At 35.4% G+C, this 15,104-nt stretch overlaps 1 protein-coding gene across 26 annotated transcripts in view; it reads left to right on the plus strand.

Moving 5' to 3' along the window:
* The window catches only part of HDAC9 (histone deacetylase 9), a 926,898-nt gene that overhangs the window by 559,438 nt on the left and 352,356 nt on the right, over nt 1–15,104 (plus strand). For 25 of the 26 annotated variants that reach the window (XM_079152285.1, XM_079152284.1, XM_079152283.1 and 22 more), the window contains 3 exons: nt 3,785–3,907; nt 6,781–6,991; nt 7,391–7,608. In XM_079152285.1, coding sequence (XP_079008411.1) covers nt 3,785–3,907; nt 6,781–6,991; nt 7,391–7,608 — 552 coding nt within the window. The remainder of the gene's footprint in view (nt 1–3,784; nt 3,908–6,780; nt 6,992–7,390; nt 7,609–15,104) is intronic. The other variant, XM_079152281.1, reaches the window with a different exon arrangement.

Genomic DNA, 15,104 nt, shown 5'->3' on the forward strand with positions numbered 1-15,104 from the left:
AGAATTTCCTGTAGTTATGATTCCCAGAAGAGGAGTCACTGGGTCATGGTGCATAGTATGTTTATTTTGGTTAGTAGTGCAGAATTGTTCACCAGAAATGCCGGGCTGGTCTACAGTTCCACTAGCACTGTGTAGGGTATTTTGCTTTTCTCTATCCCCATGTTTGATATTGCCCATTTTTCTAATTTTTTTCAGTGTTCATTTAGAAAAAGATGTGGAGTCTTTTAACTGAAACTAATTGCTTCTTAATTTCAGTAAATAAAATAGTTTTTTTGAGCTATTTTCAGTCTCTCAGTCTACATGTATTTAATTCACCTGAACCGTAAATATTATCTTTAAGATATTCTTCCAATTGACATGATAGTGAGAAAAGTGACTGAATAAAAATTTTGAAGACTCTTACTGAAATGTAGGCAGACCCCCCCCACCACCACCACCCAAGCACCAGGATCAGTTCATACATATCCTTCTCAACATTCTGCTCCAGCTGGTGAAAGGCTAGTTACCTATCAACACCTGGTATTAAATGACACCCTCCTCTGTGCCATCAAAAATTTTATCTCTACTGCATGCAGCTATAGTGGTTATCATGGGTCATTTGGGTTAGTCCTCTGCTTTGTTGTCAACCTGACTAACATGTGGGTCTATGAGGCCGAGGACATCTCTGTATGCCAAGCACCCAGCACTAACAATGTAACATAGAGGAGTTACTCATTAACTACTTTATGAGGCTTATGTGATAGGTAAACATGTGTTTAATATTTCTATCTTATTAAATTACAATTAAAAGTTCTAATTCTGAAAAATGTTCACATCGAAACCATCTTTTCCATATTCTAAGCTGTGAAATGTTGGCATTTTAGCAACATAGTACTAATTAAGGGCTGAATCAGTTTCCAAAACTGTTTCCTGCAAAAATCTTGGCTTTGCCTGAAAATCCTTGTTAACTTACCTCCGTGCTAAGGTGGGGTGGCCTTCCCATCTTGCAGGAATCCTGGTCAGGATCCTTCATTGTCTCAGTGGAACAGCTCCCCTACAATCTGCCTGCACTCAAGTAGCAGTGTAGAATACGGTTCTAGGTTTTATTAAGAGTCATTAACCTGGAACAGATAGATGGCTTCTACAAGAAAACCTAGCTGAGGATAGCTGTATTTAAAAAAGTCAATTTGAGGAAAATGGTTGTTCATTTATTTATTAAGTGAATTCCAGACATTGAAAATCTCTATAACCTCTATGCCTGTTTTCTTATCTGTTAGCAAAGGAGAGAAACTAAGCAATATCCAAGTCCCTGAAATGTGTAGGATACAGTATCCTACCTATCAGTCTCTATGGGAAGAACCAACTCTACCCACAAACCTGGGGAACACAGAACTTTTCTTGCATCCTTGTGCATTTTCTTCGTGACTTGAATATCCTCACATCTGAAAAGCCATGAAGCCATGGGGGCTTTTTTCTCAGTTCAGGTGGCTGTCAGTTGCACTCCATACACCCTTCCATAAGTCATAGGACCCACATTTGCTCTCTTTCCTCTTCTTAAGCATTCAGCATTATTATTTTTTAAAATGGTTCCCCTGTCCTTCAACAGTAGCTGCAAAGTAGTCTGCACTTTCTTTAGCAGTATCTCAGTTTCATTGTGTATCCCACAGGGAAGCACCCTTGCCTCCCCCACTTCTTCAAGTCCTCATCTACAACATGAGCACAATGGTAACTTGAGAGTACATCTGAAGAATAGGTTCATCTCCTGAATACCCTTGGTATAAGACTTAGCACGTGGTGGGTGCTGAAATTAAGTGCACCATCAATAGAAGGAAACACTCCATTTGTATATGAAACTGCAGGAATCTGCAATCCCAGAGGGAATATCCCCAAATCCCTTCACTTGAGTCAAAGCAGTATGAGCATTCAGCATGCTTTGCTATCATTGTGTCTGAGAAGAAATCTCTTTCTCATTTCAGTATGTCTGCTTTCTGTGATGAAAGACATCACAGAATATCACAGGAATTCTCTCTAGGAATCAAAGATAACCTCTTTGAGAGGGCTGTGGGTTACTGTTGTTGTTCTTCTTTTTCCTCCGTGTCCTTCCCACAGTCTCTCTCACATCTCAGTGTTGTGAACCTTTTAACAAACATGAATGAAAGTTATACATTAAAGTGCTTTTTTTCACATTTATTTTCTCTTCTGTGACTACGGATCAGTGAATGAACTATCATTTTATTTTAAATTACCATTTACTGCCAGTAAGCTTGTTAAAATATTTTTGCTTCCTTAAGCATTCTTTTTATTCTTGTTCAGGTACATATTTATAGTAAATTTTATGTTAAAATCTCTTTTGTATAAGCAAAATCATACCTTGTCTTTTTGTTTAGAGCAAATTTGGAAGAATTGCTGATAGTCACTAAAATAAAATTGCTGTCTCACACAGTATAATTTCAAATTATTTTCCGACAATCTTCACGCTTTGGCATTTTAGACAATTTTAATTTTGTGATATAATAAAGTCAATATAATGTTAATAATCTCAATATACGTCTTGTTTTTCATGCAAAATCTGACATGTTCTTTTAAGAAGAAACAAAATTTGAGTTAGCTTGGAGTTTCACGTTGCAATGAGAAAACTCCATTTAGCCTCCTGCTCTTATTATGTTAAGGCTCGGACTCATCTCCAAACAGACATATGATTGAGACAATGTTTTGGAATAACATCCTGTGTTTTGGTGGCGCATCACTCTTCAGTGACATTCTGAGCTTGCATTGTATTAGCATGTGATATTTTTCCCCAGTTAATTGATATCCCAGGTTTGTCCAGAGGAAAATCTACAGCTCCCCCAAACATGCTTGACAAGTTATTATATTTACTTTAGTCAAAGCCCGTGTGTGCAGTATCCCTCTTGGAGGTGGTCTATTATTGGAGTCCCATATGCTTTTTGTTTGGGAAGAAAGCAGTCACTGTGTCATACCGTTACATGGAGTATTCTTTTTCAGGGATGTTGTTCCCTTGGGGACCATATCAGGCCAGAGTTCCTTAGTCTAATAAGACCTTTGTAACTCTTATTGTATAAAAGTTCTGGGAGGGAAGCAAGAGTTAAACAGAAAATGTAATTCAAGCAGCCATATTAGGCCACATGTGGGAAAACATGACTAGTATTGGATAAAAAAAAAAAGGTATTTGTTGTAAAAAGCACTGTGATGCCAAAATGTTCAGTGTGTTTCAGTGTAAACAAAGGCTACTGTGATATGGGGAACACCTAGCATTTTAACATTTACTTCTTTTTCTATGAATGAGCTAATAAAATCACCACACAGAGTTTTCTATTTATAGATTTTTATATCAAAAAGATGTGATTATTACAGAAGCCCTATATGAAGGCATAGATTTTCCTGTGTGCATCTAATAGTAAAATGACATTAACTCCAATGAAGATAATGACTATGACAGTGTTGTATACATATATTTTCACTCACTAATACAAAAAAATTGCATATATAAACGCATCAAAATTACCCAGGTTGATTGTTGTTCTTTACTAGGAGATGGCAAACATGTTTATTATTTTCCATAAAATCAGATTTTATAAATGAATTTTGCAAAATTAACATATAATTCCTTTTGTAAGATTTTCTGTCTAGGATGAAGAATTTTTCCATTATAACTGTTGGATACAGAAATCATAAACTAAGAACTTAAATATTTTTCTGAATTATGATAATGCAAAACCTCTTATGAAATGTGTCTATTTTACTATAAAATTCATGATATTGTGAGACTTTTCTTATTTTCTAACAGCAGCTGGTTTCACAGCAACGCATTCTAATTCATGATGATTCCATGAACCTGCTAAGTCTTTATACCTCTCCTTCTTTGCCCAATATCACCTTGGGACTTCCAGCAGGGCCGTCCCAGCTCAACGTAAGTCATTACTCAGTCTTGCCTAAAACAGCCGAAGTCATATGTTCATATGGGAACTCCCTTTAATTTCTTGTATAGTTAGACATGAGAACGATTTGTTGGGGTGAACCTGGTCTTTGCTATTTTTTTGTTTGCTGCATTGTTTGAAGGTGATCGGTTTGAAATCACAGAATTATATTGACTTGCATAATCATATAGTAAAATAGCTAACATTTGTATAATGGTTTACAGCTTTTTTAAAAAAACTCTCTACAGATATATTATTTCAGTAGCTCCAGATGACCATCCCATGAAACACTATAGTCCACATTTTTACAGAAGAAGTAGCTAAGACGGGGAGAGTTTAAAAGCTCGAGATCATAGAGCCAGTGAGTGCCAGGCCTGGAATACACCCCAGCCAATGCTGAGAGCTACAGCTTCCAAACACAGCAGCATATGTTTATGGAATTTATTTTGTGAATGACTTTATTTTGGGAATTTAAGTTACTGACTCTGTGGTCCTGAAGAATACATATCTGGAAAAACTCTCTAAGAAAAACATTAAACTATTCCCAGGAGATCCAAAGTGAATTAGTTAGTTTAAAAGTTCTGACAACTGAAATAGGATCTTCTGGAGGTAATTGTCCTACTAGCAGAAGATAGCAATAATTATTTTATGTGCATTCCCTAAAAAATATAAATTTTAGTTTTTCTCAAAGATTTGTAGGCTTTCCCTAGAATAATTAATCTCTGAAAGCTCAGTAAATTAAATCGTACCTACACAGATGTCCTGTGATATATTAGCTTTGAAGAGAAATTTGTTGCAACCCTTGTCACCAATTTTGCCAATCTTTAGCAGCAAGTCTATTTAGTCCCGCATGTCAGATTCACATCTTCAATGTGTATTATAAAATCAACCTGAGACATTTTATTATGTCTGGCATTTTGTTATATCTGGATTTTTAATAGAATATGTTATCTCCCATGATAACAGCATCTTATACCAATGAGGAGAAAGCAAATTTTGGCTGTTGTTTTATTTCCGGGAATGAAAGACAAGGGTTGAAAATTCTGACTTCACCTATCCCCTTGAAATTCCATGTGAAGCATATGTAAATAATTGGGTCTAGTGAAAAGAAAAAAGGAATTAGAATGAAGTAAATATTCAAGGATATTTTCAAATTTTTACTTATTAAAACTTATTTTTTCTTCTAGTTCTATTTCCCCCATCTCTTCTAATGATAAGTAAACAAACCCCAGAATTTCTTGTGTCTGACACATGCAGAGACATTTTGCGGCCATTGCTCTTTGAGTGGTATAAGCTGCTCTTCCCTGATAACTCACACATGTACCACTTTTAATGTGGTCAGGGGAGATTTTTTCCCAAAGGACCAAGTACTAAAACCAGACCATTTAATGTTTCGATGGTAATGCAATTTGGTACCATTGGATGAATAAACCAATGTGGTTTGGATTAAAGTTTCATATTTTTTTTTCTTCCATTTTGGTGTGGATAAGGCCATCACAATTAATTTCTCAAGCTTAGCATTGCTCTGGCAAAGGGATCTCCAATATTCCATTTCCCCACTGAATAGTGGGAAATTTTAAGGAAAAGAGGCCAGGACCAGACATCACTTCTAGATTAAACATTGCATTGACTAGCTCTGTGACTCAGACAACCATTTACCTCTTTGTCCTTCAATTTCTCCATCACTGAAAATTGCTTTGCTTCCCTGGTGCACAGCAATTTTGAAAGATGAAGCATGAATTTTGAAAAGAAACATGCCACATAATTTTGAGGTATTAGACTTCTGCTTTTGTAATACCAAAATGACCACCATTCATTAAATTCTTTGAATAGGATAATTCATTATTGCTATTGATGATATAATTATTATTGCCTTATTACTATGTTATCATACATTTCAAGTTCTTAATAGCATTTTTGTTTGATATCTGATTTCACTTGTAGTTGACTTTATTATACAAAAGTATATGAAGTGTCATTTTTAATATTTAGAGATTTGGAATCTGTTATGAATTAATATAAAATACATGTTAAATCAAATGCCTGCATATTTTGTACTTCCTTTCATTGAGTTTTTTTAAGAATTTCATTTAAAAAATTAAATGTTGGAAACTTACAGTTCTGTAAAATGTTTAGAGGGCATGTAGAGAAAGAGTGAATTGTTGCTTTTGCTTAAAACTTCAAACTTATGGACTGCTTTGTCTTTACTCCTGTGATATAGTCTTTAGCTTAACTATTTGGATAAATGTTACCTTTTCATCATAGCTTTTCCTTAAGCAACAGATTTTAAAATCTTTCAGAAATAAACTCTCCACTTATTAAGACTGAAATTAGTATTATTTTGTTAGTTTTTTGACATAAACATATATCAACTTACGGTTCACATAAAATTACATATATTCATGATTTACATGTTTTTATGTATATATGTATTGTTTAATCAAGCTACTTAAGATACACATTACTTCACTTTCTTGTGTTCAGAACACTTAACATCCATACTGCACAATTTTCAAGTACATTATTATTTATATAACCATTATCACCATTATGTACAATAGACCTCTTGAACCTGTTCTTCCCATCTGAAATTTTGTATCTTGCATTGTTTTTAATATTTTAAAAAAACATTTTAAGATTCAGTACAGATGCCCAATTACTAAAATGTTTACATTGCTTCAACCCTATTTTTGTTTGTCATTTGTTAATTCAGTTAGTTTAAAGACACAGTGTTACCCACTCCCCTGACTCAGCCATTGGTTATGGGCTTTGTTTTTATGACATAACAAACTCATCTACCGATGTAGAGACCTAGTGACCCACGTGGGTGAAAGAGGATTAATATCTTTATTATTTCTTCACACAGGCTTCGAATTCACTCAAAGAAAAGCAGAAGTGTGAGACGCAGACACTCAGGCAAGGTGTTCCTCTGCCTGGGCACTATGGGGGCAGCGTCCCGGCATCTTCAAGCCATCCTCACGTGGCTTTAGAGGGGAAGCCCAACAGCAGCCACCAGGCTCTCCTACAGCATTTATTATTGAAAGAACAAATGCGGCAACAAAAGCTTCTTGTGACTGGTAATTTAATAATGGCACCATTCACAGGTCATGTCAGGACTTTTATTTTATCAGCGATCCAGTGTAATGTCTCAAGGCCCTAATAAAGATTTACTGTGCCATACAAGGATCTCCCTGGCACCTGGTACCCGGGAAAGGCTATGATCCTTATTTATTCCTCACGATCTGTGGGGTGGGGGTGGGGAGAGAACTCCCCTCACTTAATCTTGATACATACCAGACTAGACTACTTGAGTCACCTGGTCAGACACATTCCTGTTCCAGCACCTGGCCTAGCCTTATTCAGAGGCTTGCCTGGCAAACGGCTTCTTTTCTTTTCCTAAAATTATGGGTGAAAACATCTGTCTATATGCATGCATAAACACACATGCACTCACACACACAAAATTTTTTTTTCAGGTGGAGTTCCCTTACATCCTCAGTCTCCCTTGGCAACGAAAGAGAGAATTTCACCTGGCATTAGAGGTACCCACAAATTACCCCGTCATAGACCCTTGAATCGAACCCAGTCGGCACCTTTGCCTCAGAGCACTTTGGCTCAGCTGGTCATTCAGCAGCAACACCAGCAATTCCTGGAGAAGCAGAAACAATACCAGCAGCAGATTCACATGAACAAAGTAAGCCTCCAAATCAAGCCAAAATATTGTAACACTGGTTTGGAAATTGAGATTCTATTATTGATGTGGGTATCTAAGAGGAGAATTTCGGAGTTATAGCAGAGGAAATTACCATCTTAGTCCAGCTATGTGGGCTCAAAAATCTCATCACAATACCAATATTGTCACAATTGTTATGTTCGTGGGACATTAAAATTAAGATCATAGATTAGCAAGGTATTTTATGATTGAGTGCCTGTTTTAATATATAAGCACATATGGGTACATGTGCATGAAGTCCCCACTTTTGCAAAAAAAGACTTGAAGCAGAGTTGCATACAACTCTGGGTTGACAAGTCAAAAAGTTTGCACAGGTGATGGAAGATAGGCAAGGTTGGCCACTAACATTATCTCTTAGAAACTTGTATGCATGTGGTTTACTACTGTATTTTAGTATGCCCCACTTCATTCCAAACTGCATTTGAAACAGTTTTCAGAAGCTTGTAATAATTTCTTTCTGTCAGCCCTATTGTGGCTGAAAATGGACAGTGGATGTCTATTTCATACCACACCCTTAGGAGCTCTCCTGCTGAAGCAACCACAAAGAAACAGTGATTATAGTATAATGATACCAGTCAGGCCAATAAAGCATTTTTTCTGAATTTGTTGACAAATGATCTTTTCCTCTCCTCTGTGGCACATCACCTACAAGTATGTTATAGAGGGATTGTGTTGAAAAATGGTATCCTGTTTACCGATAAATAACTACAGCCTGGCTTAGCAAATACTTTATTGTATTGTGATATAAAAAACAAGCAATGCAAAACAAAGTAAACCCTCATGGGCAAAGGTCTCATTATCCTTCTAATGATAATAGGAAAAGAGATTTTTATCATGTATTGATAATATTGCTGAAGTTTTCTCTTCTCATTGGCCTCCATCTTAACAAGGTAGCCATGGGGAGAACATGGGCTAAAGAGCACAGTACTGAAAATAAAATTCATCCAGCCCAAACAAAGATGGTGTGTGCACACATGGAATTAGAGTGTTGGGAATGGGGATGGCTGGCAAGGACAACTATCTCTCAACCTTCTTTCACTGTGCTTTGTAGCCGCTGTCAGCAGGTGAATGCTTGCTTTATTGCTATAGAATTTGTCTAAATTTATCAATTAATTTTGTATAAGATCAATCTCCTCCAGAGAGCCAGCTTCTTTCCCTGCTTAGTGGTACAATGTTCATCAATTTGAATACACATTTGCTCTATTATGATAGTTAGGTTTGTTGTTTGTTTTGTGGTTTATCAGCACAATGTAAAATTACTAGGTATTCCTGAAAATTGTTGAGTGCCTACTGCAAGAAACTTATGTGGGAGGGAGTGTTAGGAATTCAACTCTTTGCCTTAAAATCCTTTGACCTGGGATTAGATTTACTTATAAAATTAGTACTGAATTGTGTGTGTGTGTGTGTGTGTGTGTGTGTGTGTGTGTATGTGTGTGTATGTTTGTGTATGTTTGTGTATGTATATATAGATTATTCTTTTTTCTTTGACTATGTGGACCTGTGTATTCTGCTATGGATAAATTAGGTAAATTGTTCCCTTTGAAATCATAGTCTACATTGAATACCTTTAAGACTATATTTTATATAAACATAATATTAAAATATTAAAATATATATTATATATACATATATATTAATTAACTTAGATTTACCACTGTTTCAGACTCAGATGGCATGCTCAGATGGTATCTTTCTCTCTTGGTGTCACACTGGAGATTTTGACAGACGGATGCTAACCTCAGTCACAGGATAAAACTAAGATAAAAAGCAGGCATTTGCATTTTAGCAATGACAAAAGAAAGCCTTATCAGAAAACTTTTCCCATGTGGAGCTGATTCCTTGGAATCTGTTAAGAATTCTTCCTAAAATTAGAAACAAACCTATACTTTAAGGTACTTGTTTGTACAGTGGTTTGATTATTAAATCTTGTCTTAATTAGGCAAAATGAAGACCAGAAAACTTCAAAGTACAAAGCTGATCTTTATATGTTAACCCCTCTCAGCTTGGGTGTTTAGATTACTCACGCAGGTCTCTAGTTGGCTTTTCTCCAAGTATGTATTCCATATGTTTAATCAAGTGGCATGTGCACATCAGGTATTCTCCAGATTTTGAAAATATTTTACCTGCCCTCAATTGTCTAAGAAAACAGAGAAGGATCTTATTAAAGAAAATATTGGACCTGTGTCCTATTTTGAAATATTCTCAATAGAACCATCAAGAAGGGAATTGCAACTGTTCACCTTCCTCCCAGGGATGATGAGGACATTTACTTCACACTGGGTCAGGGTCATAATGTAAATGCCAAAAACTAAGTTTCTATATAGATATATATTCTACCCATTTAGAATACCCATTAGTAAGAAATTACCACAGAATCTTATACACTTCATTTCCCCTATTATCATGATCGGATTTTTATTAAATCCATTCAAACTGGAACCAGATAGTTGGCTCATGAATGTACGGCCATCACTCATGAGATCCTTATCATAGTATGAAATGTAGGTACACATGAAAATGTAGGTGTACATGACCGATTCAAAATGTTTTTTTTTTCCTTTTAGTCTCTCAGCTTCTCTATGGTTCTTATTTTGAGTATTTAGGTAAGCAAGAATTGATGTTTGAACAAAGAAAATATAAGTAGATTTATATGTAAGCCAATATCAGGTTAAATACAGTTGGCCTTTCTGTCTGAAATTTGTAATGATGTGTTTGAGTTACTCATCAACTTGAGAAGAATTAGAAGCAAACCTGTAGTTCTAGAAGCATTGTTGGTCCAATGATTAACATTAAATTTTGAAGAATTTGTCATATATATCTATATAATGAAAATGTTAGTAACCCTACCAGACAATTTACCTGCCTTATACTTTAGTGATAATTATTATGGGATTTTCTTGTGTTTTAAGATTATTTGACTCATAATTATGATGTAAAAGTTTAAAAATTTAGCAGAAATATCCCTATAGTTGGTTTATGTGGTGTTTTTAAAGTTATATCTGCCAGTAAATAATGCAGGAAGGTAGACAGGAGAGGGCTGACTGCAGAGGAAATCCTGTCAGAATGATTCATCTCTGCTCATGAGTTTGAATATCTCATTTTCACTGGAAGTGTTTTGAAAAGTTTAATCATAAGAAAATTGTGGCTTACAATATTTCTTCTTTTGTTTTTTAAGACTTTTTTTAAAAATTTACAAATGCATTGAACAATTCTGTTGCCAATATGTGGTATGTTTATACTGTGATGACTTACATTTTGGTAAGCTCTTTCAAAAAAATCAGGTTTCTTTATACTAGTACCAAAAGAAGAATGCTGCTTTTTTGTGCCAGTATATTTTGTCTTTTTTTGGGGGGGAAAAAAAGAGTTTCTAAAATAAAATCCCCCCACCTCAAAATACAAAAGAGCAATTTTCTCCTGAGCCTACTTGAAATTTCAGTATTACCAATTTAATTTTCTGGTAAAGCATCCTATGATTGATTAAAACAAAACATGCCATGGTTACTTTGACATATTGATGATTTTAAAGGAGTATTCTAATCACTGCCTAAAAAAACAAAAGGGCAGTCTCTAGCCACATTCACATCTGAGTGTTATGTACAGCTTTTCCAAATTCTTCAGACATTTTTGTTGAACATATTTGAAATTGATCTCTGGCAAACACCACCTGCTTCCCCACCCATTTCTGACAACATTATTCTTTTAATTTTCTTTCTTTGCCATGGTGTTAATGGAGTACAATTAATTTGTACCTAACAGTTTCTCTTTTATCTAGAATTTTAATGCCTTTTCTAATATTTGTTTTTCATATTAATTCCATCAGATCACATCTACAGGAGCAGAAATTTTAAGAGAAGTCTTTGTTTAGTACTTATTTGACTGAAATACTCATCTGTGTGTGCAATCATTCAGCAAAAGCTTATTGACTTCTCACTTTGTGCAGACATTTTAGGCACTAAGTAAACAACATTCAGCGTCCTCATGGAGCTAGTGTGCCAAGGGCAACGTGGCCTGCTCAAGTAAAAAGGAGCACAGTGCTCTCAGTATTGAGATGGAGGATGTGAGGAAGAAATTGACTTCTTTTAAGAAATAATATTAGAAACTTACTTAATTACCTTTCTGGATTGCATTGTCCTTATTGTATTTTTTCTTCTTTCCATTTTCTCTTTCTTTCCTCCTTTCTAGCTCTGTGATAAATTTCTTATGCATTCCTATGACTGGATATCAGCCAACACTTTTTTAAAAACACACATAAATCATGAGATGATATCTTATATATGTCAAGGTTCAGTCTAGATATAAGTATTTATTATATATTTATTACTATGATACTTAGGCATTTTGACATGAGTACTATTTTATCATAATAAAAATATATCTAAGACAAGACCAGTAAATGGGAGGCCAAGCAGATGTCCTGGGTTGCCTCTATTAAAACAGGTAGATGTTATTGTTCTGACAGCAAGGCAGAATATGGTTATGCTCAAATGCTGGATCTGAGTAAAGGGGGGGCTTTCATTAGTTTTGTTGTTGTTTTGGAAGAGATTTCAACCCTTTATTCAAGTAGTATGTTTTATTCCTTTCTTTTAGCATAATTTTAAAACATCAGTGGTACATGTTCTCCATAATCCCTCATGATTCATACCCATTCCCTGTCCCATCCCATTCATCCATGGCAGCCCAGAAGAGTACATTCTTTCATGCCTGAGGTCACATACAAGCATAGCTTGTTCGTGTGTGTTTCCTTGTAAAATGACCCCAAAGTCAATTGTAATATAGAACTATTCTGTGCACCGGCGAAAAAAGTACGTATTGTGCCAGGAAGACAAATTCTACAGGAGTGTAAACCCCCAAACATTCACAATTTTTCTAAGTCATATTTTATATTCTCAAACAAGAAGTAAATGTTTCATATTAGCTTTATTCTAATAAATATGATTCTATCCAGGGCTTACCTGTAGGTTAATTAAAGTTTTAAGCATAGTTATATAAGGAACTTGTAACAATTTTTATTTTTTTAGCTGCCCTCTTTCTCCTAGTGTCCCTGTGAATTTCATTAGCACCTTCTCCATAGATACCAAGATAACTAGTTGAGCTTAAATAACACCAGATCCCTTTCTATGCAGGATCTACCATAAGCTGACCTCTCCATATCCACAGCCCTATCTGTAGTATACCTTCAGCCTTAACAGCTCACTTTTGTTTTTAAATTTCAAGAATGTGAATTTTATAGGGCTAAAGCAAGCTGATCAGATGATAGAAGTTCCAGTTGACAGAGCTAGAATTCCAACATAGTTTGTATGGCACAAAAGTCTGCTTTCTTAACTGCCTGTTCCTGTAGTTTCAGTCTTGTTTTAGGCACCAAGCAGGAGATAAGCTTTCCCTAATTTTACTTCTGCTCAAAGTACAGATTTCATAATTAAAAACAAGACAAGCAAACACATATGAAAAGGGGAAGATCATTATTCCTGTGAATTGCTTGGATTTGCCAGATGAAGAAATTCATTTTCTCTACTCTGCTTCCCAGCTTCCCATTCTTTGCCCTCTGTCCAGTTACTCACTTGGCAGGTTGTACTTGGGCTTGGCTGTAGGACATTCAGATATCCTGACAAACGGACTGCAGGGCTTTCCAAATGGTGCAGTGTGCATGCAGGGCAGAGCCGGCTACAACCACATCACATTTTGTTCCTTTCTTGCATGTTGCCACATAATCACTTTGTTTTTTAGATTGGACGAACATCTTCTCACAAGAGTGCTCAGTAAGCCCAAAGCTGAAGTTTGCTGATTTCATCAGGTTCAACTGAAATGCAAATGTTGGCATCTCATCTATGGGTGGTTGGAACGTGCCTTGTTTTAAGTCTTGAAAACTGGATGAGTAGAAATTTGAACAGGGCTTTCATTTAGGAAAGTAGGCATTACTGTTGTCAGGATTAATTTCTCTCCATCCATTTGACAGCTTGTTTCCATGCAGAGTCTTTTAATCACCAATTTAGGATTACATTTTGCCCATTAGATGGATAGCATGTTCAGAAACTTCAGCAAGCATTGAAAGGCAGTTTTAGTTTTATAACAGTAAAAAGCCTCCTAGATTATTTATCTATCTGTAAAGGTTTATAAAAGAAGCTTTGACTGTACCCCTACAGAGATGCTATTTTGACATGATTAGCCCAATGTAAATAGATCCCCTTAGGTATGTAGTGGGTTTTTTAAAAATCCACTTATGCTACGGTACCAGCTTACATCATCACAGAGAATTTATATAGAAGTATTTTTTGCTATATAATTACAAGCTGATGGTTTATAATATACAGAAAATGACTTGTTGTTTTATTATTAGATGTGATGAAATCTTGTGTTTGGAAAAGAAACTAAAGGACCATTTCAGTGGATTAATGTGTAGCATTCATAAACATTCCCAGTGCTGCTCTCACAACTTGAAGACCAAAGGGAGGGACCTCGACCTTTCCTTTTCACTCTGCACTGTTAATCTAGTCAGAGACGCTTTCATTGAATGAGAAAAACAATAGTTGGACATGACTATGGGGTAAGAAAATAGGGGAAAGAAAAATATCTGGTGAATAAAACCATATAAATAGTTTGACTAATGTTGATTCCAGGCAGTTCAAAGGCAGAAGAAAGCTAAATAATTTCATTGTTTCCCAACCTTGACAAATAGTTTTATTTGACAGAATGAAATAATTAAGTCTCACTGAGGAATTTTTAATATAGCTAAATGATCTGTGGACATGAAAACCACCAATGTGTAGCAGTGTCTTTGTTAAGGCTTTTGGTAGCTTGTAAGTTCCTGATTTTAGTTCCATTTCCTGCATCTTTCAGCTCTTTCTCTAAATACTTAGGAAATCTAAAGGATTTTAATGATCTTAATTGTCATCTGATCTAGAGTATTCCCATTTCTGCAGGAAGAATTGTATCCAAAGCTGTGATCCTAGACCCTAAGCTTACTGTTATTGTCTTCCTTTAACTTAATTCTGTCAACGAGCAATAAAACTCACTTCTGCAAAATAATTTCCCAGCATAGAGAAATTAATGATGTTCCACAAAGATCTATTAACACCGTTATGCTGCATACTATAAATGAAAATGAAGAAGGAAGACTCTTTCCCTTGAATGTCTCTTAGACCTGCAGACAGGTAGTTATAATCAAAGATGGTTGTGTCTAATGCATAGCCAGTGTGAATTTCATAATCTAGAGTGCTTGATACTTTTCCAAAAGAAGTTGCTGAGATCTTGAACAACTACTTATACTTTTGCAGCTTTCATCAAGGTATTCAACATTTTGTCCAATAATTCTCTAATCAGCAAATTCTGGAGGCTCATAGTGACAATTATATAAGAAGATTATGTGAAGGTACTTTATAAACTTGGTAAGCACTAAGGAAATCACAGTATTCATATTCTCATATAGCATTATAGTTCTGTTTTTCTTATTCTGTCAATAA

This window comes from Sciurus vulgaris, assembly GCF_902686455.1.
Source record: "Sciurus vulgaris genome assembly, chromosome: 8".
Lineage (NCBI taxonomy): Eukaryota > Metazoa > Chordata > Mammalia > Rodentia > Sciuridae > Sciurus > Sciurus vulgaris.